The sequence below is a fragment of the Mesoplodon bidens genome (assembly GCF_964165515.1).
Source record: "Mesoplodon bidens genome assembly, chromosome: 19".
Taxonomy (NCBI): Eukaryota; Metazoa; Chordata; class Mammalia; order Artiodactyla; family Ziphiidae; genus Mesoplodon; species Mesoplodon bidens.
This window is the reverse complement of record NC_138179.1, coordinates 56493858-56514909: the sequence shown is the minus strand read 5'-3', so window position 1 is coordinate 56514909 and position 21052 is coordinate 56493858. Positions and strand designations below refer to the sequence as shown.

The 21052-nt window shown below is 46.8% G+C and overlaps 2 protein-coding genes across 6 annotated transcripts in view; one reads left to right on the top strand and one right to left on the bottom strand.

The window, feature by feature from the left end:
- Positions 1-9668: 9668 nt before the first annotated feature.
- On the top strand, positions 9669-16804 carry ANKRD40CL (ANKRD40 C-terminal like; the record flags this gene model as incomplete). Its single annotated transcript, XM_081218671.1, has 6 exons — positions 9669-9797; positions 10632-10773; positions 13809-13889; positions 14468-14628; positions 15713-15843; positions 16774-16804. 6 exons carry the CDS (start codon positions 9669-9671, stop codon positions 16802-16804), a joined length of 675 nt encoding a protein of 224 aa, XP_081074797.1.
- Positions 16805-21025: 4221 nt separating this feature from the next.
- LUC7L3 (LUC7 like 3 pre-mRNA splicing factor) overlaps positions 21026-21052 on the bottom strand; it is a 23230-nt gene continuing 23203 nt past the window's right edge. For all 5 annotated transcript variants that reach the window (XM_081219537.1, XM_081219538.1, XM_081219539.1 and 2 more), the window contains one exon: positions 21026-21052. This exon is cut by the window's right edge. The gene's annotated coding sequence lies outside the window, so the exon portion shown is untranslated.

Below are 21052 nucleotides of genomic sequence, written 5' to 3'. Positions count from 1 at the left end.
TGCATACAATTGTCTGAGCCCACTTCTTCAAAATCTAGTCGGCCTAAATTGCTCCCCTGTGTGAAATTCTTGCTGTCCCCGAAGGACACAGGCGGGTCACCTGAGGTCCGCCTTCTCCGCAGTGGCAGGGCTGAGGGGGGAACTGTGGTTTATGAGCCTTCAGAGACTCCAACCTCCACTCCCCATACTTTGCAGGATAAAGCTCCAGGAAGCACAAAGAAAATTCTTTGCATAGCAGAAACTCTCAAACCAGTACGGAGGGTGCAGCCCCTTTCCAAACTCTCAGAGAAGAATCTTGCAGTGGGCTGAGCAGTTTTGCTCTGCAGGGACATAGTCATGCACTTCTCACGGACTCTCTGTCCCTGTGCCTCTCCATTTCTACCTGTCCGTCCGTCAGAGATTCCTAATACCCGGAGCTTGGGAATGAGGACATTTCCACAGGGCCTCCTCCTCCAGGACAAAGCCCCTCCCAAAGACCCCCGAAGATCACTCCTCTTCTCTCCCCTCTCCATGACACGGCAGCCTCTTTGGGGGACAAAGAGAAGCCAAGTGGGGCTGCGGTCCTCCTCAGGAGTGTGAGCTTGGTGCTGGGTGGCTGCCTGGGTGACCACCCTGCCCAGGTGTGACTGCCCCAGGCCCCCTCCACCACTGTGCTGTGTTTCCTTGTAACACGCATCCTTCTCTGAAACAATCTTATCTTTCACACGTGTTTGCTTATTCATGGCCTGTCTCCCCCACTAGAAAGCAAGGTACCAGATCAGAGTGGTGACATTGTCTCTGTTCTCTGCTGTTTCCCCAGCATCCAGAAAAGTGTCTGGCTTATCCTTGGTGCTCAGTAAGTTTTGCCGAATGAATGAAGTGGCTAGTGACCCTCTAAGGCCTCTTGCTGTCCCCACACAGTAGAAGGTGGGGGACCCCTAGACCCCACACCTTCCTCGGTCGCTCTGTCCAAGTTCCAAAGACCGTCTCCTCCCAGAGGACGTTTGACGTCTAACGCTGAGTTCCCACCTGGAACTTCCCATCTGAGCCAACAGCAGCTCCCTTTACCACTTGTTCAGACCAAAGCACCTGCCTTCCTTGACTCCCGCCTCCCTTTCCTCCAGTGCGTCGGCAGATCCTGTTGTGACCATCTTTAAGGCGTATCTGACCCTGACCCCCACCATGGCCCCATCGCTATCACCAGCTCTCTCCTTGATGACTGCTACGGCACCCACCCCCCCACCCTCCCGGGGATGTCCACCTCCCTTGCAGGGCAGCCTTTTGGAAACATAATTCAGCCCTCTGCTTGCCACCCTCTTACAGCTCCCTTCACACCTGGAGCAGAATCCAGGTGCTCATCAGACCACGGAGCCCCATGGCACCCCGGTCATCGCCACAAGCTCAGAGCCTTCCTCCCGGTTGCAGGGCCCGGGGCCTCTCGCTGCTCCACGGGCTCAGCTGGCACCTCCTGCCCCAGAGCCTCTGTGTCTGCAGCTGCCCTGCCCCGAACCTGTTTCCCCACACACCCCATGGCTCGCTCTCTCCCCACTTAGGGCTCTGCTCAAACACCTCATCGGCACGGCCTCCCCTGGCTGCTCCACCTCCGGCAGGGCCCCTGCCTCTTGTTTCCTCACCTCCCAGGCCTCACGGTGCACTTCATAGCGCTTGTGTCTATTGATGGTATGTCATCACCTGCATTGTAAGCTCCCAAAGGACAGGGACCTGTCACTTTATGTGCTGCTGCGCCCTCAGTGTCCAGAACAGGGCTTACCACACCTCAAATGCTCAAGAAATATTTGTTGAATGAAAACAGAATGGTGACTGAAGGAGGTGGGTCCCTGTGTGGGGGATGGGAGTGGGGATCCGGAGCTCAGGTCCCTGGTCTCAGTCAAGTGCACAAGAGCCCTAGTCCTCGGCCCTCCTGGTCTCCTCACGTGTCCCGTCTACGGTCCTAGTGCCCCTCCCTCTGACTGTAGACTCAGTCCTGCGACTGGTCAGTAGGCTGTGAGCAGAAGAGGCACGAGTGCAGAGCTGTGCCTTTCTGCCTTTGCCCTCCAGGTCACCATGAGAACACGCCGGGGCCGGCCTGCTGATGATGAGGGACCCACAGATATATGTGCAGAGAACATCCTGGGCTGGGCCGAAGGAAGAGCCAGTGCAAAGGCCCGAAGGCAGGAGCTTGTCCGGTGTGCTCGAAGACAGCAGGCTGGCGCTGCAGCCCAGGGAGGGAGGGACGGCATCAGGGAGGCCACAGGAGCCAGAGCACAGAGGACTTTGCAGACCCTTGTGAGACTTGGGCTTTTTCCTTTGTGAAATGAGCAGCTTAGGCAGGTGTGATGGTTTTAGTGCTGGTGAGAATAGATACAGGAATGTGGCAGAAGCCCGGAGACAGGGGGCCAGAGGTTGTCGCAGTAATGAGTCCAGGCTGGCCACCGTGGAGGCGGGGAGAAGAAGTGGGCTTCTGACCCCTGGGAGGTTAGAACTGGAGGATTTACGCAAGGACTGCAGGTGGGGGTGAGCCAGCGGGGGGAAGGGAGGAGTTCTGGGCTGAAGACAGCATGGAGACCCTGCCCGAACGCCTTGGCATCCCTCCCAGAGGCCCCCTCTCCCCCTTCCAGCTGCACTGGCCCTTTTTCCATTCCTCAAGCACGTTCCGTTCGCTCCTGCCTCAGGCCTTTGTCACTTGCTCTTTTGCCACTTTTCCCTGGCTTTGCCTGGTGGCTAATCCTTGTCGTTGGGGTCACAGCTTAGAAGCGCTTCCCAGAGACCTTCCCAGGACCCCCACCTATCCCTATAGAGGAGCAGTTCTGTCATTTGTTCTCCTCCCACCCCGCTCTTCCCCTTGCCAGCGCTCTTTGTAATCAGGTACATAATCCTGTGTTTACTGGTTTAATGTCCGTCTCTGCTGGATTACAGAAAGTAGAGCCCCTTCCTAGCCAAGCTCCAGAGACAGGCTGCCTGCATTCAAGTTTTCCTTCCTCCCATTTAAACCCATGTGAATGTGGGAAAGCTACTAAACCATCCATCCTCAGTTTCCTCCTTGGAAGGATGGTGGTAAATAACTAAGACCCAATGAGATCGTCGATGTAAAGCCCTTAGCTCAGTGCCTGGGACACATTTCAATAAATGTTAGCCACTGCACTAGCCATGGTAAGAAGACTGGTTTAAGAACTATCTAGAAGCACTTAGTCTGTTTACATGACTTAACCAGATTTGGCAAGCTCTCTGAGTGGTGTAAACAAGCAGCACTCCAGGTATCAGACTGCCTAGATGAGGCAGGTTTGAAACTGCCCCTTGGCAAACGCACAATTGGTGAAATAAAAGAGATGTATGGCGTTTGTTGTTTTTGGTTGCTTAGCATCCAAACCCGGGGTGGGTGGGCGGATCCCTAGACAGGCAGGAGGCAGGGTTCCCCTAAGGAAGCCCGGTGGAACCAAACTTCCTCTCCCAGATCCCTGCACAGAGAGCTTGGCCATCAACCTGAGCACATCTTCCTGCCTAGGACCGGAACACCGATTGAGGGTCACAGACAGAGAAGCTGGGACCATTGAGCTGTTTCTCCTCTGATGTGGGGGGCCCAGCAGCCAGCACCAAGGGGTGACCGTGATGTCCGCAGGCCCATCCTCACTAGCTCTGCCTGTGGTTCTACCTCCCAGCCTTCTGGGTTCCTGCCCAGTTGATATGCCTGGTTCTCCAGCCTATCTTGTGATTCTATGGGCCACCCATCGTCCTTCCAGAAAATTCCTTTTAGGCTGTAGTTAGCTAGAGTTGTTTTCTGTTGTTTGCAACCAGGAATTCTGGCTTGTCTGCCCTCCAAACGGGCTGAGTACCAACCCTCAGAAAACGCCGGTCAGCCCTCACCCTGGCTCCACCCTACACATCACCAAGAGCACAAAACTTCCCTGGAGTGCTGCAGCCATGTGTCAGCCTGTACTCAGAGAACCCAGAAAAGAGGGTAAAGGTGTGGCTGGCTGCTCTTTGGAAATATCAACCAGGCTTCCTTCCTAGTATGTCATACCACCTTGCCCCAACGCAAACGGCAGTGAGGGTGTCCCCAGGGCAGGGCTGTTCCAGAAGAAACGGAGGGAAGCAAAAGGAGCTAAGCCTTGAATACTGAGGTCCTTGCCTCGGTAAAAACACTAACCATGAAGGAGCGTTCTCTTCCCACCCAGAGAATGGGCTGGAATGGGGAAGCACAGAGCTCAGGGAGGAAGCAGCTTGCTTCCTGGGTGAGGGTGTGAGGACACCACCCTCTCAGAATACCCAACACATATGTACATGTAAAGAGACCTGGAGGTGTGGCTTGTCTAGGCAGAGAGGGCCGGAGACAGCCCCCGCTCCAGGGTTTCCCACAGAAGTGTCTGAGAGAGGGTTCTGGGGCCAGAAGAGGCTGAGGGTCAGGATGATATGATGACAAAGGAGGCTGGATGACCCATGGGCCCGCTCAGTGAATGCTGGCAGTTGTGGGCAGCAGCAGGGATGGAGGCCAGCAAATGATGGTCCGGGGGGCCAGAGACCATCTTCCCTGATGCCAGCAGAGAAAATGAGAGTGACCAAGATCAGAAGCCCTCTCCCTACTGACAGCACACTATAGCTGGAACCCCAGGGAGAAAGGAAGGCAGAAACAAATTGACCTGAGGGAATCCTGAATTCTTTCAGAAAATGCTTCCACACCAGGCAACATGGAACACTGAGATGGATATTAAAGTCAGTTATGAAAAGTAAAAATGTTCACATGTCTGACTTTGTGGCCTGAGAAGTCTGTACCTACTGCAAAGGCACCCCACCCCCAGGAACCCCACCGTGGTCGCTGTCCAAGAGAGCAAAGGAGGGGCAGCCTGGAGAGCTTTCAGAAGATTTGTGGAGAGAGACACTAGCAGGATTCTGAAGCCTTGGTAAAGTGACTTGTTCTTAATAGCGCCAACTGTGTGTCAGGCTCCATGCTAGACACTGTATGTATTACTTCTGAGAGAGGTGACGAAAGTTCAGCACAGAGGTATTGAAATGCATTGGGCTGATTTCCCACAAGACAGCTTAAATCACGGTGGCTGCAGAGATGGGCTCTTTGGGTAACTGGGAATGCTGCTCTGGGGCTTTAAACCCGAAGGTGGTGTTGGGAGAGATGGGAGGACTGGGAGGGACGAGGGTAATTAAAATGCCAAGTTCTTGGAGGGAACTCAGGCAGGAGTGGGGCGGCCCCTGGTGGACACGAGGGGAATGGCAGCTCGGTGGCTCCGACCTGCCCCAATGGCCCTGGATGGGAGGAGGGGGAGGGGGAAAGGGAAAGGGCCCGCGAGGCTCCCAGGGGCCGCTGAGAGACGACCACGTCTTCTGTGGGGTCTGGACTTAGGCCCTCAGCCTGGTGACTGCAGTGGCTACTCCAGGGAGGCGTGGCCTGGGGAGGGGCATTATGTGAGGACAGAGAGGAGGAAGGAAGTAGGTAACCTTGGCTGAGCGCTGACTATATGTTCAGAAGAGACACGCTGAAAACAATGGTATACACGTTAGAAACAGGCAAAGATGCACAGGCACATGCAAATCAAAAGAAAACCAAGGTCATGACCTGAAGATCAAAGCTGAATTCAACTCAGAAAGAAATCCATAGGACAAAGCAGATCTCTTTATAATGCTGAAGGGGGTAAAATGTGCACCAAATAACATAACATAAAAACATAGGTACATCAAGAAAACGAAAAGACAACCCACAGACTAGGAGAAAATATTTTCAAATCATATATCTGATAAGAGACTTGTGTCCAGAATATGTAAAAAAAACAAAAACAAAACAAAACAAAAAACCCCTCTTACAACTCAACAATAAAAAGACCCAATTTTAAAATGTGCAAAGGATATGAATGTACATTTTTCCAAAGAAGATGTACAAATGGCCAATAAGCACATGAAAACATGCTCAACATGATTAGTCATTAGAGAAATACAAAACCATAGGCGGGAACTCAAGACAAGAGTTCCTCACACCCACTAGGATGGCTAAAATTAACAGACGGGTAATGATAAGTATGAACAAGAATATGGATAAGTTGGAACACTTTTACATTGTTAGTAGGAATGTAAAATGGTACAGCCACTTTGGAGAACAGTCTGACAGTTCCTCAAAATGTAAAACATAGAGTTATCCTGTGACCTGGCCATTCCACTCCTATATATGCTCAAGAGAAGTGAAAACATATGTCCACACAAACACTTGTACAAGAATGTTCATAGCAGCATAATTCATAACAGTTAGCCCAAAAGTGTAAACAACCCAAATGTCCAACTGATGAATGGATAAATACCCACTCAATGGACCGTTATTCAGCAATAAAAGGGAATGAAGTGTGATACATGTTACCACATGGATGAACCTTGAAAACATGTCAAGTGAGAGAAGCCAGACACAAAAGGCCACATATTGCATGATTCCATTAAGAAACATCCAGAATAGGCAAATCCATAGAGAGAGAAAATAGATAAGCGGTTGTCAGGAGTTAGGCAAGGGGAAATGAGGAATGACTGCTGGTGGGTACGAGATTTCTTTTCGTAGTGATGAAAGTGTTCTGAAATAAGATAGTGGTGATGGTTGCACAACCTTGTGAGTATACTAAAAACCACTAAATTATACACTTTAAAATGAATACGTTTTATGGCATGTCAATTATATATATTTTAACATTTATTTATTTATTTTTATTTATTTATTTATTTATTTATCTCTCTATCTATCTTTGGCTGCGTTGGGTCTTCATTGTCGAGTGCAGACTTTCTCTAGTTGTGGCGAGCAGGGGCTACTCTTCCTTGCAGTGCGCGGACTTCTCAATGCGGTGGCTTCTCTTGTTGCAGAGCATGGGTTCTAGGTAGGCGGGCTTCAGTAGTTGTGGCACACGGGCTTAGCTGCTCTGCAGCATGTGGAATCTTCCTGGACCAGGGCTCAAACACATGCCCCCTGCACTGGCAGGCAGATTCTTAAGCACTGCACCACCAGGGAAGTCCCTACATGACAATTATATTTTAATAAAGCTGTTATTTTATTATTATTATTATTATTATTTTTTGCGGTACGCGGGCCTCTCACTGTTGTGGCCTCTCCCGTTGTGGAGCACAGGCTCCGGAGGCGCAGGCTCAGCGGCCATGGCTCACGGGCCCAGCCGCTCCGCGGCATGTGGGATCTTCCTGGACCGGGGCACGAACCCGCATCCCCTGCATCGGCAGGCGGATTCTCAACCACTGCGCCACCAGGGAAGCCCAAAGCTGTTATTTTTTTTAAAAAAACATATGTAAGGCAAAAACTTTAGAAAATGCATGGAAAAGCAGACAAGTGGAAACACATCTCAGCCCTTAACAGATCAGATATTTGAAAAACAAAGAAAATAATCATGTTTCTCAGAAGTTATATGTTACAAGCAATAAGTACACCTTTCCAAGGGCCCCTCATCCACTCCTTTATTTAACAAATTTACACTGAGCACTGACCATGTGCCAGGTATTGGGATAATCTGAGCATCAAAATAAATAATGGTAATAATGGATTATAACTCATTGAATAAAACAAGAATCCATGAGTCCACACTGATAATAATGAATGAATGAGGGACTTCCCTGGTGGCGCAGTGGTTAAGAATCCACCTGCCAATGCAGGGGACATGGCTTCAATCCCTGGTCCAGGAAGATCCCACATGCTGCAGAGCAACTAAGCCCATGTGCCACAACTACTGAGCCTGTGCTCTAGAGCCCGTGAACCACAACTACTGAGCCCACATGCCACAACTACTGAAGCCCACGTGTCTAGAGCCTGTGCTCCGCAACAAGAGAAGCCACTGCAATGAGAAACCCGTGCACTGCATCAAAGAGCAGCCCCCGCTCGCCGGAAACAGAGAAAGCCCACGTGCAGTAACGAAGACCCAATGCAGCAAAAAAAAAAAATATATATATATATATATATATAAAATAAATAGATAAATTTATTTTTAGAAATAGTGAATGAATGAGAAGGAAAGCCCTTTCTTACAACAGAACACCAAATTAATGTAGAAAGAATAATGGAACCAGAGCGTCACCATTTTGCAATCATCACAGTAACAACCGATTCAAGTCAAAATCGTCAGTGGATTCTGGAAACTGAAGAGTGAAGATTTGAAAAAGAAATAGGATATCTGGGGCTTCCCTGGTGGCGCAGTGGTTGAGAATCCGCCTGCCAATGCAGGGGACATGGCTTCGATCCCTGGTCCGGGAAGATCCCACATGCCACGGAGCAACTAAGCCCGTGTGCCACAACTACTGATCCCAAGTGCTGCAACTACTGAAGCCCGCGTGCCTAGAGCCCATGCTCCACAATGAGAAGCCACTGCAATGAGAAGCCCACGCACCACAACTAAGAGTAGCCCCCACTCGCTGCAACTAGAGAAAGCCCACGCGCAGCAGCGAAGACCCAACACAGCCAAAAACAAATAAATAAAATAAATAAAATTGTTTAAAAAAGGATACCTGTACGGTTTCACAATTATCTCCCCATAAGTTACATATTAATTACAAAGGGAAAAGGACACACTTTACAATGGAAAAACCTGGCGGATACATCCTTTCACAAGTGTTTAAAGTCACCATTCCCTAAGATGGAACAAACCAAGATGTGCCTCCCATTATAATGCACTAGGAAAGATATAGCACTTCCGTGCTATTCCTGCCAAAGCACATAATTTGATCCTAATCACAGTGAAACACTGGACAAACCCAAGTGAGGGACAAACAACAAAATTACTTGCTTGGACTTTTCAAAAATGTCAATGTCATGAAAAACAAAGAAAGGCTGAGGAAACTTTTCTGGATTAAAGAAATTTATGAGACATGGAAATTAAGTACAATGCAGAATCCTGAATGGGATCCTGGGCTAGGGAAAAAAAGCTAAAGAGGATATTGTTGGATTAATTGATAAAATTTGATTATGGACTGTGGTTTAGCTAAAGGCATTGTATCAATGTTAGATTTCCTGATCTTGATCCTTGTATCTTGGATATATAAGAGAATACCCTTGGTATTAGGAAATACAGCCTGAAATCTTTAGTGATAAAGGAGCATGTCTACAACTTACCCTCAAACTTCCTGGGAAAAGTGTTTGTGTGTGTGTGTGTGTGTGTGTGTGTGTGTGTGTTATATACACATACGCATGCATATATACCAAGGAAGAGAGAGAGAATATTAAAGCAAATGTGACAAAATGTTAACCATTGGTAAAGGGCATATGTTCTTGCAACTTTTACGTAAATTTGAAACTATATCAAAATTAAAAGCTATACCCCGACTCCCACACAAAAGCTAATATGTAAACAGAAGGGCCCACTAATTGCCCAGCATAATGAAGGAAAAAACACCCACACCCAGGCCTATGCGGCTGCCTCCCAACAAGCATTTTGCTCTTGCTTGTTAATGGGTCCTGATTTTTAACATTAGACTTTTTACACTAGAGCATGTAATACTTTTATTTAAAGAATTTAAAAATAGAGGAATTCCCTGGTGACCTAGTGGTTAGGATTCTGGGCTTTCACCGCCATGGCCCGGGTTCAATCCCTGGTCGGGGAACTGAGATCCTGCAAGCTGCACGGCACGGCCAAAAAATAAATTAAAAAAAAATTAAAGAAAAGAGAGGGTCCCCCAAAACAACAAGAAAAGGTGAGTATTGTGGAGAGAACACGGGCATGAGTGAACCAGTGAACGGGGAGTGGGCGAGTGAACGGACAGAGCAGGCTAGTGCCGTGGGGACGGAAGAGGCTCCCTCTCAAAGCACAGGCACTTTCGTCTCTGCCCTCGTGGCCCCAGCCACCCAGGTGAGGGGTGCAGGGGGGCTCTGTTTATGGCTGACACACCCTGGTAGCTGGGCTGGCCAAAGTGCATTTTCTTCCCCTCCCTTAGGAGGTCAGGCCAGGCGGATCCCGCTGCTTCCTCCTCTGCCTGGGCGGGGGCGGGGTCTCCTGCATTCTTGGCAGATGGGCACCAGGCATGCTGGGGAGGCTGCGTCAGGCTGGCAACCAGGTGGCCCACATCTAGCCCCGGGCCTGTGCCCGGCTGCCCCTGTGACTATCAGGGAGCATTTCCCTGCCTTGGGCCTCCGTTTCCCCATTTGTACCTTAAGAAGTCTGGTCAAACAGTGATTCTCAACTTTGGCCACACATTAAAAGCAGCTGGGGAGGACTTCCCTGGTGGTGCAGTGGTTAAGAATCCGCCTGCCAATGCAGGGGACACGGGTTTGAGCCCTGGTCTGGGAAGATCCCACATGCCCCAGAGCAACTAAGCCCGTGCACCACAACCAGTGAAGCCCCTGTGCCTAGAGCCTCAACGAAGAGTAGCCCCCGCGCAGCAACGAAGACCCAACGCAGAGGTAAATAAATAAAATCGGATGGTGACCTTTTAAAAATTCCAGGGACCAGATTGCACCCCGGACTAAGTAGGACTCGTCAGAGGGTAGGACCCAGGCACCCGCAATTTTTAAGGCTTTGCAGGTGATTTCAAGGCACAGCTAAGTTTGAGAACCTACGGGCTCTGATCTCTGAGGTTCCCTCTAGCGTTATGATGCCGAGGCCCACCTGATGCCCTGTCCTCTGACACTGGAGGGTTAAATGATGTGGGAGAGCCACCCCGAACATGTGAGTTCCTACCTTCAGCTCTTTGACACAGCAGCCCCGCCCAGGACTTTGCCCGGCCCCACCCACCCGTCACTGAACCTCCTGCTCCAGCCCCTGCCTCCTCCATGTCGATATTTGGAATCAGGGATTCAGGATCCTTGCCAAGGCGGAGTCTCCCCAGGTACGGCCCGGGTGTTCCTGTTTTCTTGTCACTCACAGATGCTGAGGAAGGGACTGGGAGCAAGGGGAGTGAGAATTGGGGCGGAGGGGCAGTCTGTTCAATCCGAGATACTGTTTGGCTTTTCTTATCCCTTGAGGTAATATCTGCTAACCTTTTCCAAGGAGGGCTGTGCCACCAAAGGCCTCCCCTCCCAGGGGCCCTTGGGTAGGTTAGCCTGCACTGCTTCCCCATAGACACAGCCCGAGGGGAGAGGAGAGAGCCTTGAATTTCAGTCCCTTCCTTCACTTGCAGCAGCCTGTGCAAATTACATCATACAACACGCCTGACCCTTCGTTTGCCTATCTGTAAAATGGGTCGACCCTGCCCTATCTCGCCAGCCAACGACAAGAACGTATTATTGTCCCACTGCAGACAGATGCACTAAGGCTTTAGAACGTGCTTTTTATCTGACTGGGAGCTCAGCCTACATGCTAGAGGGGCTGCTGATGTGCCACACCGCAGCGCTGGCCCGGCAGGGCAGAGGCAGAAGCCTGCGGGTGAGTCGTTAACTCCTGTTTCCAACATGGCCCTCAAGGATAGGGGAGGGGCCCGAGGAAGGGAGGAGCAGGGTGCCCTCCCCCACTCGGCCAGGGGTGTAGTCAAGAGCAGAGCAAGTAGACCAAGGGTCCTCTCGGGGGGAGGCAAGTATCAGTAGCTATAATGAATAGCAGCCACAGCAAATACGGGCGCTCACTACGTGCCAGGAGGGCTTGTACTTTCTGTTCACTTTCTCATTTCCTTCTTACAACCTGTGAGTTAGAGATTGTTAATCCCATTTTCCATATCAGAAAACAGGCTCTGAGAGATTAAGTAACTTGTCTAAGGTGTCACTGCTACTAAATAGCCTAGAAAAAACAGACCCAAATCTGCCTGACTTCACGGAGCATGCCTTCTGACCTCTAAGAGACCGTGTCCATCCACAGGGCATCATAACCTGACAGACTCATCAGAGAATTAAATGCTTTTACACGTGGTAGGCCAAGCTGGGGGACATCTCATGCTCTGTGTGGGGTGATGAGTAGTGACAGGGTGGGGAGGGCATCATCCCAGTTCAGGTATCTGGGGGGCTGAGGCTCAGTTGCTGCAAGGCTGTCTCCCAGCCCAAGGCAGAGCTCCCTCCACGGCCCAGAGTGGAAGGGCATGGACTAGACTGCAGATCCCTGCCCCAGGGGTAGGGACATTATTTCTGTCCTGGGACAGGGCTGCACTGGGCGAGCATCTCATTCCTGGGGGAGCATTTAGCAGTGTGGAAAAAGCACAGTTTAAGCCCTAAGCAGCACTGGCTTCATGGGCCTGAGATCAGAGCAGTTGTGCAGGGCCCTACATGAAGGCCTCACGCTTGGGATTAAGTGCTCTTTGGTCGCTGGCTCGAAAATTTTACTATTTAGTTTGTTCTGTAAGTGAAATCAGATGGGACAATGGAGCATGTGCTGGGGGACTGGGAGCTGGGAGCTGTGGCTCGCATGTGTAGCCCCACTCTCAGCCCATCGTGCTCTAACCTCTACCTCTCTCTCATTCTGCCGTCACCTTTGGCCCCTGGCAGCGACTCAAGCAAGAGGCGGGCAAGGCAGGGCATGCTCTGAGGTCCACTGAGCAGGGAAGAGGCAAGGGCTGGGGTCCCTCGGCCACCCCCATCCAGACACCAGTGTTTGGGTGGGGAGGGTGCAATTCCCTGGGTAGCCATTGTGCACTGGGCCCCACTTAATTAGTAGGTCACATCCAGGTGCTGCCATTTCCTAATGGAGCAAAATCCAGCAAGTTACTTCACCTTTCAGCATCAATTTTCTTGTCTGAAAATGGGAATAATGTCTACACCCCATAGGATTCTTGTGAGGACAATGAGGTTTCTGGTCCCCCCCGCGCAAAATGCAAGTCTGATTATGACAGCCTCCTCCTGAAGACTGTCTAATGGCTTGGCATTGTTCTAGAATAAAGGCCTTTCACCCATACCAGTACTGTCCAATTAAAATGTTATGTAAGCCACATATGTAACTAAAATTTTTCTAGTAGCCACATTGACAGGTGAAATTAATTTTAATATATTTACTTCACCCAATATATCAGAACTATTATTTCAACACATAATATTAAAAATTAATGAATTTTACATTTGTTTCTAAGTCTTTGAAATCCAGTGTGTATTTTACACTTAAGAGCATCTCCCATTTCACGTGACTAGTGGCTACAGACTGGGTAGCAGAGGTCAGTAGATAATCTCACAATCTGGTGCACACGGTCCCTCCCTGCCCTCTGCCCTGCAGCCAAGCTGAATTGCTTTTCTTCCTTCTGAAGAGCCACTGCCTCCCCGCACAGGGCCTTCTGCTGTTCCAGGGCCCTGGGAAGCTCTTCTCCCTCTCCACCCTATGGATCTACTTAAGCCTGCTCATCCTTCAGACGTCAGATCCAACACTTGCCCCTCAGGGAGATCTTTCTCATTAACTCCTTTCCAGGCTTTCACACTTCGGTGTACCTTGCCCTTGCCATGCCCACAACTGTAATTTCACATTTGCTTGAGGTCACTTGATTAACATCTCTCTCTCCTGCTAACCTGTAAACGCCAGGACAGACACCACTTCGGGTTTTTGTTGTTGTTTGAATCATCAGTTCCCCAGGGCTTAGCACAGTGCCCAGCACAGGGCAGGCTTTGGTTGAGAACACTTCTCCTTATAAAGGGACTCTTCTGTGTAACTCTGCTAAACAACTGGAGACACAAAGCTCTCAGTGCCGAATCTATTTAAGTAGAAACGAGTTAAGTGCACAGATTATAAATATTTCTTCCTAAGATTACATACCATTCAGAAATACTGTCTCAGTTCCTTTTCATGATTTAAATGGCGATTAAGGAAAATCACTCTTCAAGTCTGCCCTTTTCGTGGGTTTTTCCTGTGAGGAGGAGGAGCCGCAGGGCGGCAAGTGGAGCCGCCTGACTGGCAGATGTGGAAAGCTAAATGCTGTGCTGCTGCTTCCTCAACTCTCCTCCTCCAATTCTTTCTCAGGTGAATATACACAAAAAGGCGCAAATCAACAGTTGCCAACTGACCGAGGTGATAATGCCAAACCTGATGACACCTGCCTAGGTGAGGACTCAGCCCCCAGACCATGTTGCAAAGCCTAACTCACCATTTGGCTCCCTCCACCTTCAGTCGAAACTGCTCCTTCTTACAACAGTGAAGTTTTAAGACTCACTCAATGCCACTGTCCCAGAAGATGGCAGAATTATCCTATTTCTCGGCCTACCTCTCACCTTGAAGCCCCAGGTGGTGCTGTAGTTATCAACAGAATGATTTACACTCTTAAGAATACAGAGCCCCAGAGCTACACGTTTCCTCGAAGGTTTACAAATAGCCAACAAGGCACAAACGCCTATGTATTGCCAAGGGTGATGCATATCACCCACTGCATATTTTAAATCCTAGCCTGGCTTCGAACTGCAAGCCTTTTGGTGGGTATGATGGGGCATACACCCCAGAGCTTGCCCAGCGTTCCAATAAAAGCTTCAGATAATTAAAAGTTTACATTTGCCTATAAAAGCTCCAGATCTATTTATTATTCAGTTCTTTTGCTGTAATAATTGATAATGTTGAAAGGCTTTAAAATGAGTGTTTTGTTTGTTTTACGAATAAATTTGTGGGTGATCCAGAGCTGGTGCTGAAAGTCAGAATTCAGAGCCACAAAGAAAATGACTTCATTGAAGTTGAACTGGATAGACAAGAGCTGAGTTACCAAAATCTACCAAAAGTGAGCTGCTGTGAACTGGGGATTAACCCAGAGCAAGTGGGAAAAATCAGAAAGCTACCACACACACTACTCAGAAAGGTAGGGTTTACAAGTTTCTAAATAGAGACTGGGCTCTAGGTGGGGAAAATTATGTTCTGTGTGAAGCCAATCACTAGCTTCTGCATTACTAATATGAAAACAAAATCCAAGACACTGGAAATTCTGGCTGCAGGACAGCCAAACATGGTAACTAGGTTATTTTCAATCTGGTGCTTCTACAGATTTGCATACGTAATTCATCAACCCTTTTAAAATTGTCTGAATTACAACTAACACCCACATTTAAGACCCTAGTTCAATATGGCCAGCCTCCAATCTCTACAAAACTGACTGGTCCCCAGGACAGAAAATACAAACCCATTCTTATCTGTTTAGCAACAGTCAGCCTCTGCAATCTCAGGAAACAAAATGTGGGGCATTTTTATATATTTTCCTGATTCAAAATACAAATCTCACTTTTTAACTTCAGAGGAAAATTCTCATTTCTTTGGGCATTATTTTTTTTAAAAAAGCAACTTCCGAAATACCTTTAGCGGGGCTTCACTGGTGGCACAGTGGTTGAGAGTCCGCCTGCCGATGCAAGGGACACAGGTTCGTGCCCCGGTCCGGGAGGATCCCACATGCCGCGGAGCGGCTGGGCCCGTGAGCCATGGCCGCTGAGCGGCTGGGCCCGTGAGCCATGGCCGCTGAGCCTGCGCGTCCGGAGCCTGTGCTCCGCAACGGGAGAGGCCACAAAAATGAGAGGCCCGTGTACCGCAAAAAAAAAAAAAAAATGCCTTTAGCAATTCTTATTGGTGCCTTGGCTAACAGTATATTCTTTGTAAACTAAAAGTAGTGGGATGACCATACTTTATAGTTTTGTTTTTTTTTTTTAATGCCCTGGCCTAAAGTTTTTTCTTGGGCCTAAAGTTTTTCTTCAAATTGGGACTTTATTCCCTTTGGAAACCTGCAACATGGACTGGGGAAAAAAAAAAGACACACAGACACAAAAAACAATTCTAAACTGCTGACTTAGTTTACCATGAATAGACAGAGAGAAAACAATGCTTGGCCAATTTTATTAAGCCTTTGTATCTTAACTTCACATTTATGAACCATTATATAATTTCTTTGCCATATTAAGGACAAAGACATTCTAAGACTACGGGACTTTCAAGAACTCATTTTAATGAAAAATGGAAGCTCTGACCTGACTGAACACACACCATCTCTGTTAGAAAAGTCCTGCTACAACAGCAGTGCTGCAAAAGTGACGTATTACGAAATCCCAGAAACAAAACACTGGAATTATTATTTTGTAAAGCCTGGATGTACATACCAGTTTGCTAACTTCACATGTGTACTTATTACATTTCCTTGTTTGCAACTTCTCTGGGCTGGGAGAAGAGTACGTTCAAAATGCTTAGACAAACAGAAGTATAAAAAAAAATTGTAAGTATGATACTTATCAACGCAAGTTTAGTTTGTAAAGTTGTACCCCAATCCTGATCAGGCATAGGTATGCAGTCCTGAGATTCAGTCAGGACAAATGGCCAGGGTCGGTTCACATGAACTCCATTAAGGGCAGGGTGAGCTGATGAGCTGGGAAAGCCAGGATCCCACTTGCCACACTGGTTCAAATATCCCAGTTTCTAAAACCATCTCTTACCATCACTTCCTTTTTACACACTTTTTAACTTACCTATGACTTAACACAAGTAAGTAACCATCTTTTTTTCTTTTTGCGGTACGAGGGCCTCTCACTGCTGTGGCGTCTCCCGTGGCGGAGCACAGGCTCCGGACGCGCAGGCTCAGCGGCCATGGCTCTCGGGCCCAGCCGCTCCACGGCATGTGGGATCTTCCCGGCCCGGGGCACCAACCCGTGTCCCCTGCATCGGCAGGCGGACTCCCAACCACTGCGCCACCCGGGAGGCCCAGTAAGTAACCATCTTTGAGGGTACTTTTAACATACAACTTGCAGAAAAGCCAAGGCACAGCGTACAGCCCTGAACTCTATTAAACAGGTGAAAGAATAACCCAAGTTGGCGCCCTCACTGACTAGGTCCCAGATGGGTTATGGTCATATCCCGTGCTAGGGTCTCCCCTCCCACCCCACCCGGACTCCTCCTGGGTCAACTTGCTGACTTCTAGTGCCTGTTACCCCGGAAGCACTCGAGCCTCAGCCCGTTTGCCAACTTCCAACAGGACACACCACGCTGTCACCCGTGTGAAATGATCTCTTCCTCATGGAACTGAGACCTTAAGGCTAAGCCTTAATTACCGGAGACCTGGGCAAGCAGTGTCTTGTCTCCTGCAGCACATGGAACAGGCCACTGTCCTCTCACCTCCAAATTCTTAACAGGTCACCTCTGATGAAGGGTGAAGGGACACTGAGGCATTACACCAACACTTATCGCAACCAATGCCAAAGAAGTGGAAAATGTTCTGATTAGGGTAAAGTTTCAACCACCTTCCCCTTAAAGAGCAAACATTATTTAAACACTTCATGGTATTCGTATTAAAAGCAGAACAAGGACAAAGAGCAGCCCCTCTGAGGTGACAATGTAACTTGAACAAAGGGAAGGACGTGCTGACAGGTCAGGAGAATGGCTCTTCTCACCTCAGCAGTTTCCCTTCCTGGATTGGCATATATCTGACAAGAAAAGCTTTCTTGGAAGCTGCTTACACAGCAGAAGCAGCATCAGCTCCCTGGCAGGCATCCAAATGAAAATAACATCAAGATAAAAATAATGTATCACAAAGAAAACATACATTTAGGCCCTGTTTCTAGCTTTCAAAGACTACAATTAAGACTCTAAATCTGGCACTCGAGAAACAGTGCCCTTTACATCTGCTACTCACTGAAGATTAATTTCACGAAACACAATGTTTACGTATGTTTTACTACTTACTACCTTCACCAAGACCTTTTCCCATTTTTTAATTTAAATTTTATTAAGAAATATCATACATACAAAAGCACATACACATACAGTTCAAAAAAGAAACCACCCACCCAGCTTCAGCAATCACCACCAGTTCCTCTGAAGGCTCCTCCTCGCCCTTCATGATCTCCCTCCATCCCTCCAATGTACTGAATTGTGTTAATCATTTCCTTGCTCTCCATTTACCATATATTTAACGGCCTGGTTTTGACCTTCACAGAACCGGAACCACAGTGGATGTATTCTTCTGCAACTTGCTTTTTTGACCATTGAGACTCCTCCTTGTTCACATGTGCAGCCGTAGTTCAGTCTGACTTCTGTGTGATTCCTCTATAGGAATACACCACAATATTTATCCAGTGGACTGTTGGACGTTTGAAGTCTTTCCAGTTTGTTTTCGTTTCCTTTTCTTCCTATTACAAACGATGTGGTTATGACATTTTTACATCCATCCCCTGGCACACAGGCATAAGAGTTTCTCTAGGGTATGTATCTGGGGTGGAATAGCCACAAGAAGCTATGGCACAGTTATGCCAAACTGTTCTCGAAAGCTGTTGTTCCTAAACATTTTTAAAGCTGTTGACAACTGATCTATTTGGGATGGCTGAGGGGAAGAAACAGATCAACTATGAAACTCTCAAACTGCATTTTTAAACTAGAAAATTAAAAAATCTAATACAACAATGAAAAATACATTTACTTCTCTTTTACTTGAAATGTACTTTTGAAAACTGCTTGTTTAAACTTAAAATTCCTATCTCCTACGTCTCAAATGTCTCTAAATATACTGAGTGAGAACAGCAAGATTCAGGACGTACACTATACTATCATATACCCTAAAAGATTCATACATAAATGCTTACATCCCTCACCCCCACCTCCCCACAAAAACCACTTGGAAAAACAATTCTTAACACGAGTAGCTCCTGTAGAGGAGGAAGAGAGGGACAGGAGTGGAAGAGAGACAGATCACTGAACACTTCGGTTGTTTTTCTGAACCATATACAAGCATTACAATTGTCACACAGAATTCTTAAAAAGCAGTCACCTGGGGTTCTTTCATAAACTAAAAATCAGTCCAAATTCAAACCTGAAAGCCAACCCTGAATGAAGTCCCATCCCACAGAAAATATACACAATTCTCAAGTATTTTTTTTTGTTTCATGCACATTTAGAATGTTTAAAAACATTCGCACAGCTCATCTACAATGCATTTTTAAAAGCAAAGAATGTACACAAGCTCAAAAAATTTTCACCCTAAATTTTTCAGTTTTAACATCTCTAGAAACTTTTAATCAGGTAGCTGAACTCAACCTACATACGGGCAAAGTGTTCTCAGACCTTAGAAGTAGGGCTGGTTATCCTCTGTGACACTAACTATACTGAAGAACCCAGACAGATCACCTGCAGGTGAGTAATGAATGCTATAAGGAAAGAAGGTACATGTCTCTAGGCTGGCAATATGACCAGCTCAAGAAGGCAAGAAAGGTGTTTTAATTTAAACTGAAAAATTACTGTATTATGATCTGTTTGAAGAAAAAATGTCTTAACAAAAAGGGCGACGATGCAGTGTCTCTACACTGTAGAAGGGAGGATACCACAACGGCAGACTCAATTACCAGGTCCCCTTGAGAGGCACAATGGAAAGTAAGCTACCAGACCAGTACTACAGTTGACCAACTAAAAGTTCATCCAATTTATTTTAATTAATAAACTGTTCTTTATCTTTTAGTGATACATGCAGAAATATTTACAAATTAAATATGTCTGAGACTTACTTGAAAATGACAGGGGACACACACAAAGAGTAAGAATGGCCACTGAGTGATGGACTTTAATAAAAGTTAACTACACTTTCCTACTTTTGTGTCTTAAATTTTCCAAAATTAAAATACCCTGATTGCTGATTCCAATCTTCTCAAGTAATCTTCTGGTTAATAAAAATTGGCTCCCCTTAAAGGCTTTTCAAAGAGATGCATTAAGCCAACTGACAACTTTTTGGTCTACATGACAGAAATGTGTATTTCTTAGTGTAAATTAGCACATGGCCTCTATATTGGATTCTGTGAATTTGGTTAGTAAGAATAATTTCCTCTTGAGCCTGATAATTTTGGGTGTTGGGTGTGACCCAATTTCTAGATCTCCACAACTAAGGCCAGACCTTAGTCATGGACACCTCAAGGGACCAGGCCTCCCCCTCACATCCTACATTAACTTCAATAGTGATCCATACAGATGAAGATGATGACTTCATGAACTTGGTTAGTGTACTTCATTAAAGTAAGTTAGCTACTGATTCTACATGAGGCAGAACAGAACAAAGCTGGCACTTTAATACCCTCATGATTTAACACCTTAATGACTAAGTACCTTAATACTTAAGTAAACTTCTTCTATTTTTAATACTTAGTAATAGAATATGAATAGAATAGAATAAACTATCACTTTATGACCTTTATTCCTACAACCACAATCTTGTCCAACTACACAAGGCAGTTCTTTGGGAGGTGGTCAACTGTGTGTTAGACTGTTTCCTATCTTACATTAATCCTCACATGAATCATCTCTGACAAATTCAGAGATAACCCATCCATCTACTGCTGCATCTCCAGGATTAGCTAGGTAAGCCAGGGATGCTCCGTCCCCATAGCATTATCTCATACAAAGCCTCTGAAGTGGCAGCTTCATTATTTCCCAAAGCTTGGTGGAGGGTATTTTAGTAAATTCTGTGGCCTGTTCTTATGCCGATTAGAATGAATACAGTGGCATGAACAGCAAGGCAGTGGACCACAAGGCAGGGACCTAGATTCCATGTGCTACTTTCTCCACCAACATGGAGCTGTAAGTCACTGGGTGAGTCACGTGATGCACTAACTCAAGTTTCCCCACCTACAAACTGATGACAATATCTGAAAATTATAAAGCACGGAGAACTGCCATGGTATATGTAGCTGGAGCTCATATTTTTACACAGTCACAAGCTGGCTGTAGGTAGAAACGTGCTGCCAAATTTGCTGTACACGATCCCCCCACATCCCCATTACCTTAAGTAATGTAAAATCCTTGTTATAAGGATAAGTAAAGTAAAATCCTTGTTAGATGTACCATACACCCCATACATAGAAATAAATACATTTATAATCCAACAAGACCAGGTTAAAAAAATCTTGATACAGGATTTTAAGACCAAAAACTAGTTTAAAGTTCTTGAAATGCTCTTCTACATCATTATTTCATAGCTGGAGGATGATAGTATTTGTCAGGACATTTTGAATTTTCTACTAAAGAAATCTCTCAGGGATGTAAAAATATATTCTAGTTCATTGTATATCTTCGTTATTAAAAGCATAATTCAAATGTATTCATAACTACCCCAAATTGAAGCACCATTATTTAAAACATTTAAACTGGGGAAATTCTATAAAAATTAGTCTTAAACAGAACAAATCAGATAAAACTGTACACCAACATCTCTAGTAACAGCGTATCTCATATTTAAAACAAGGGACTAGTTCAGAGTCAATAACTTTATTAGAAAA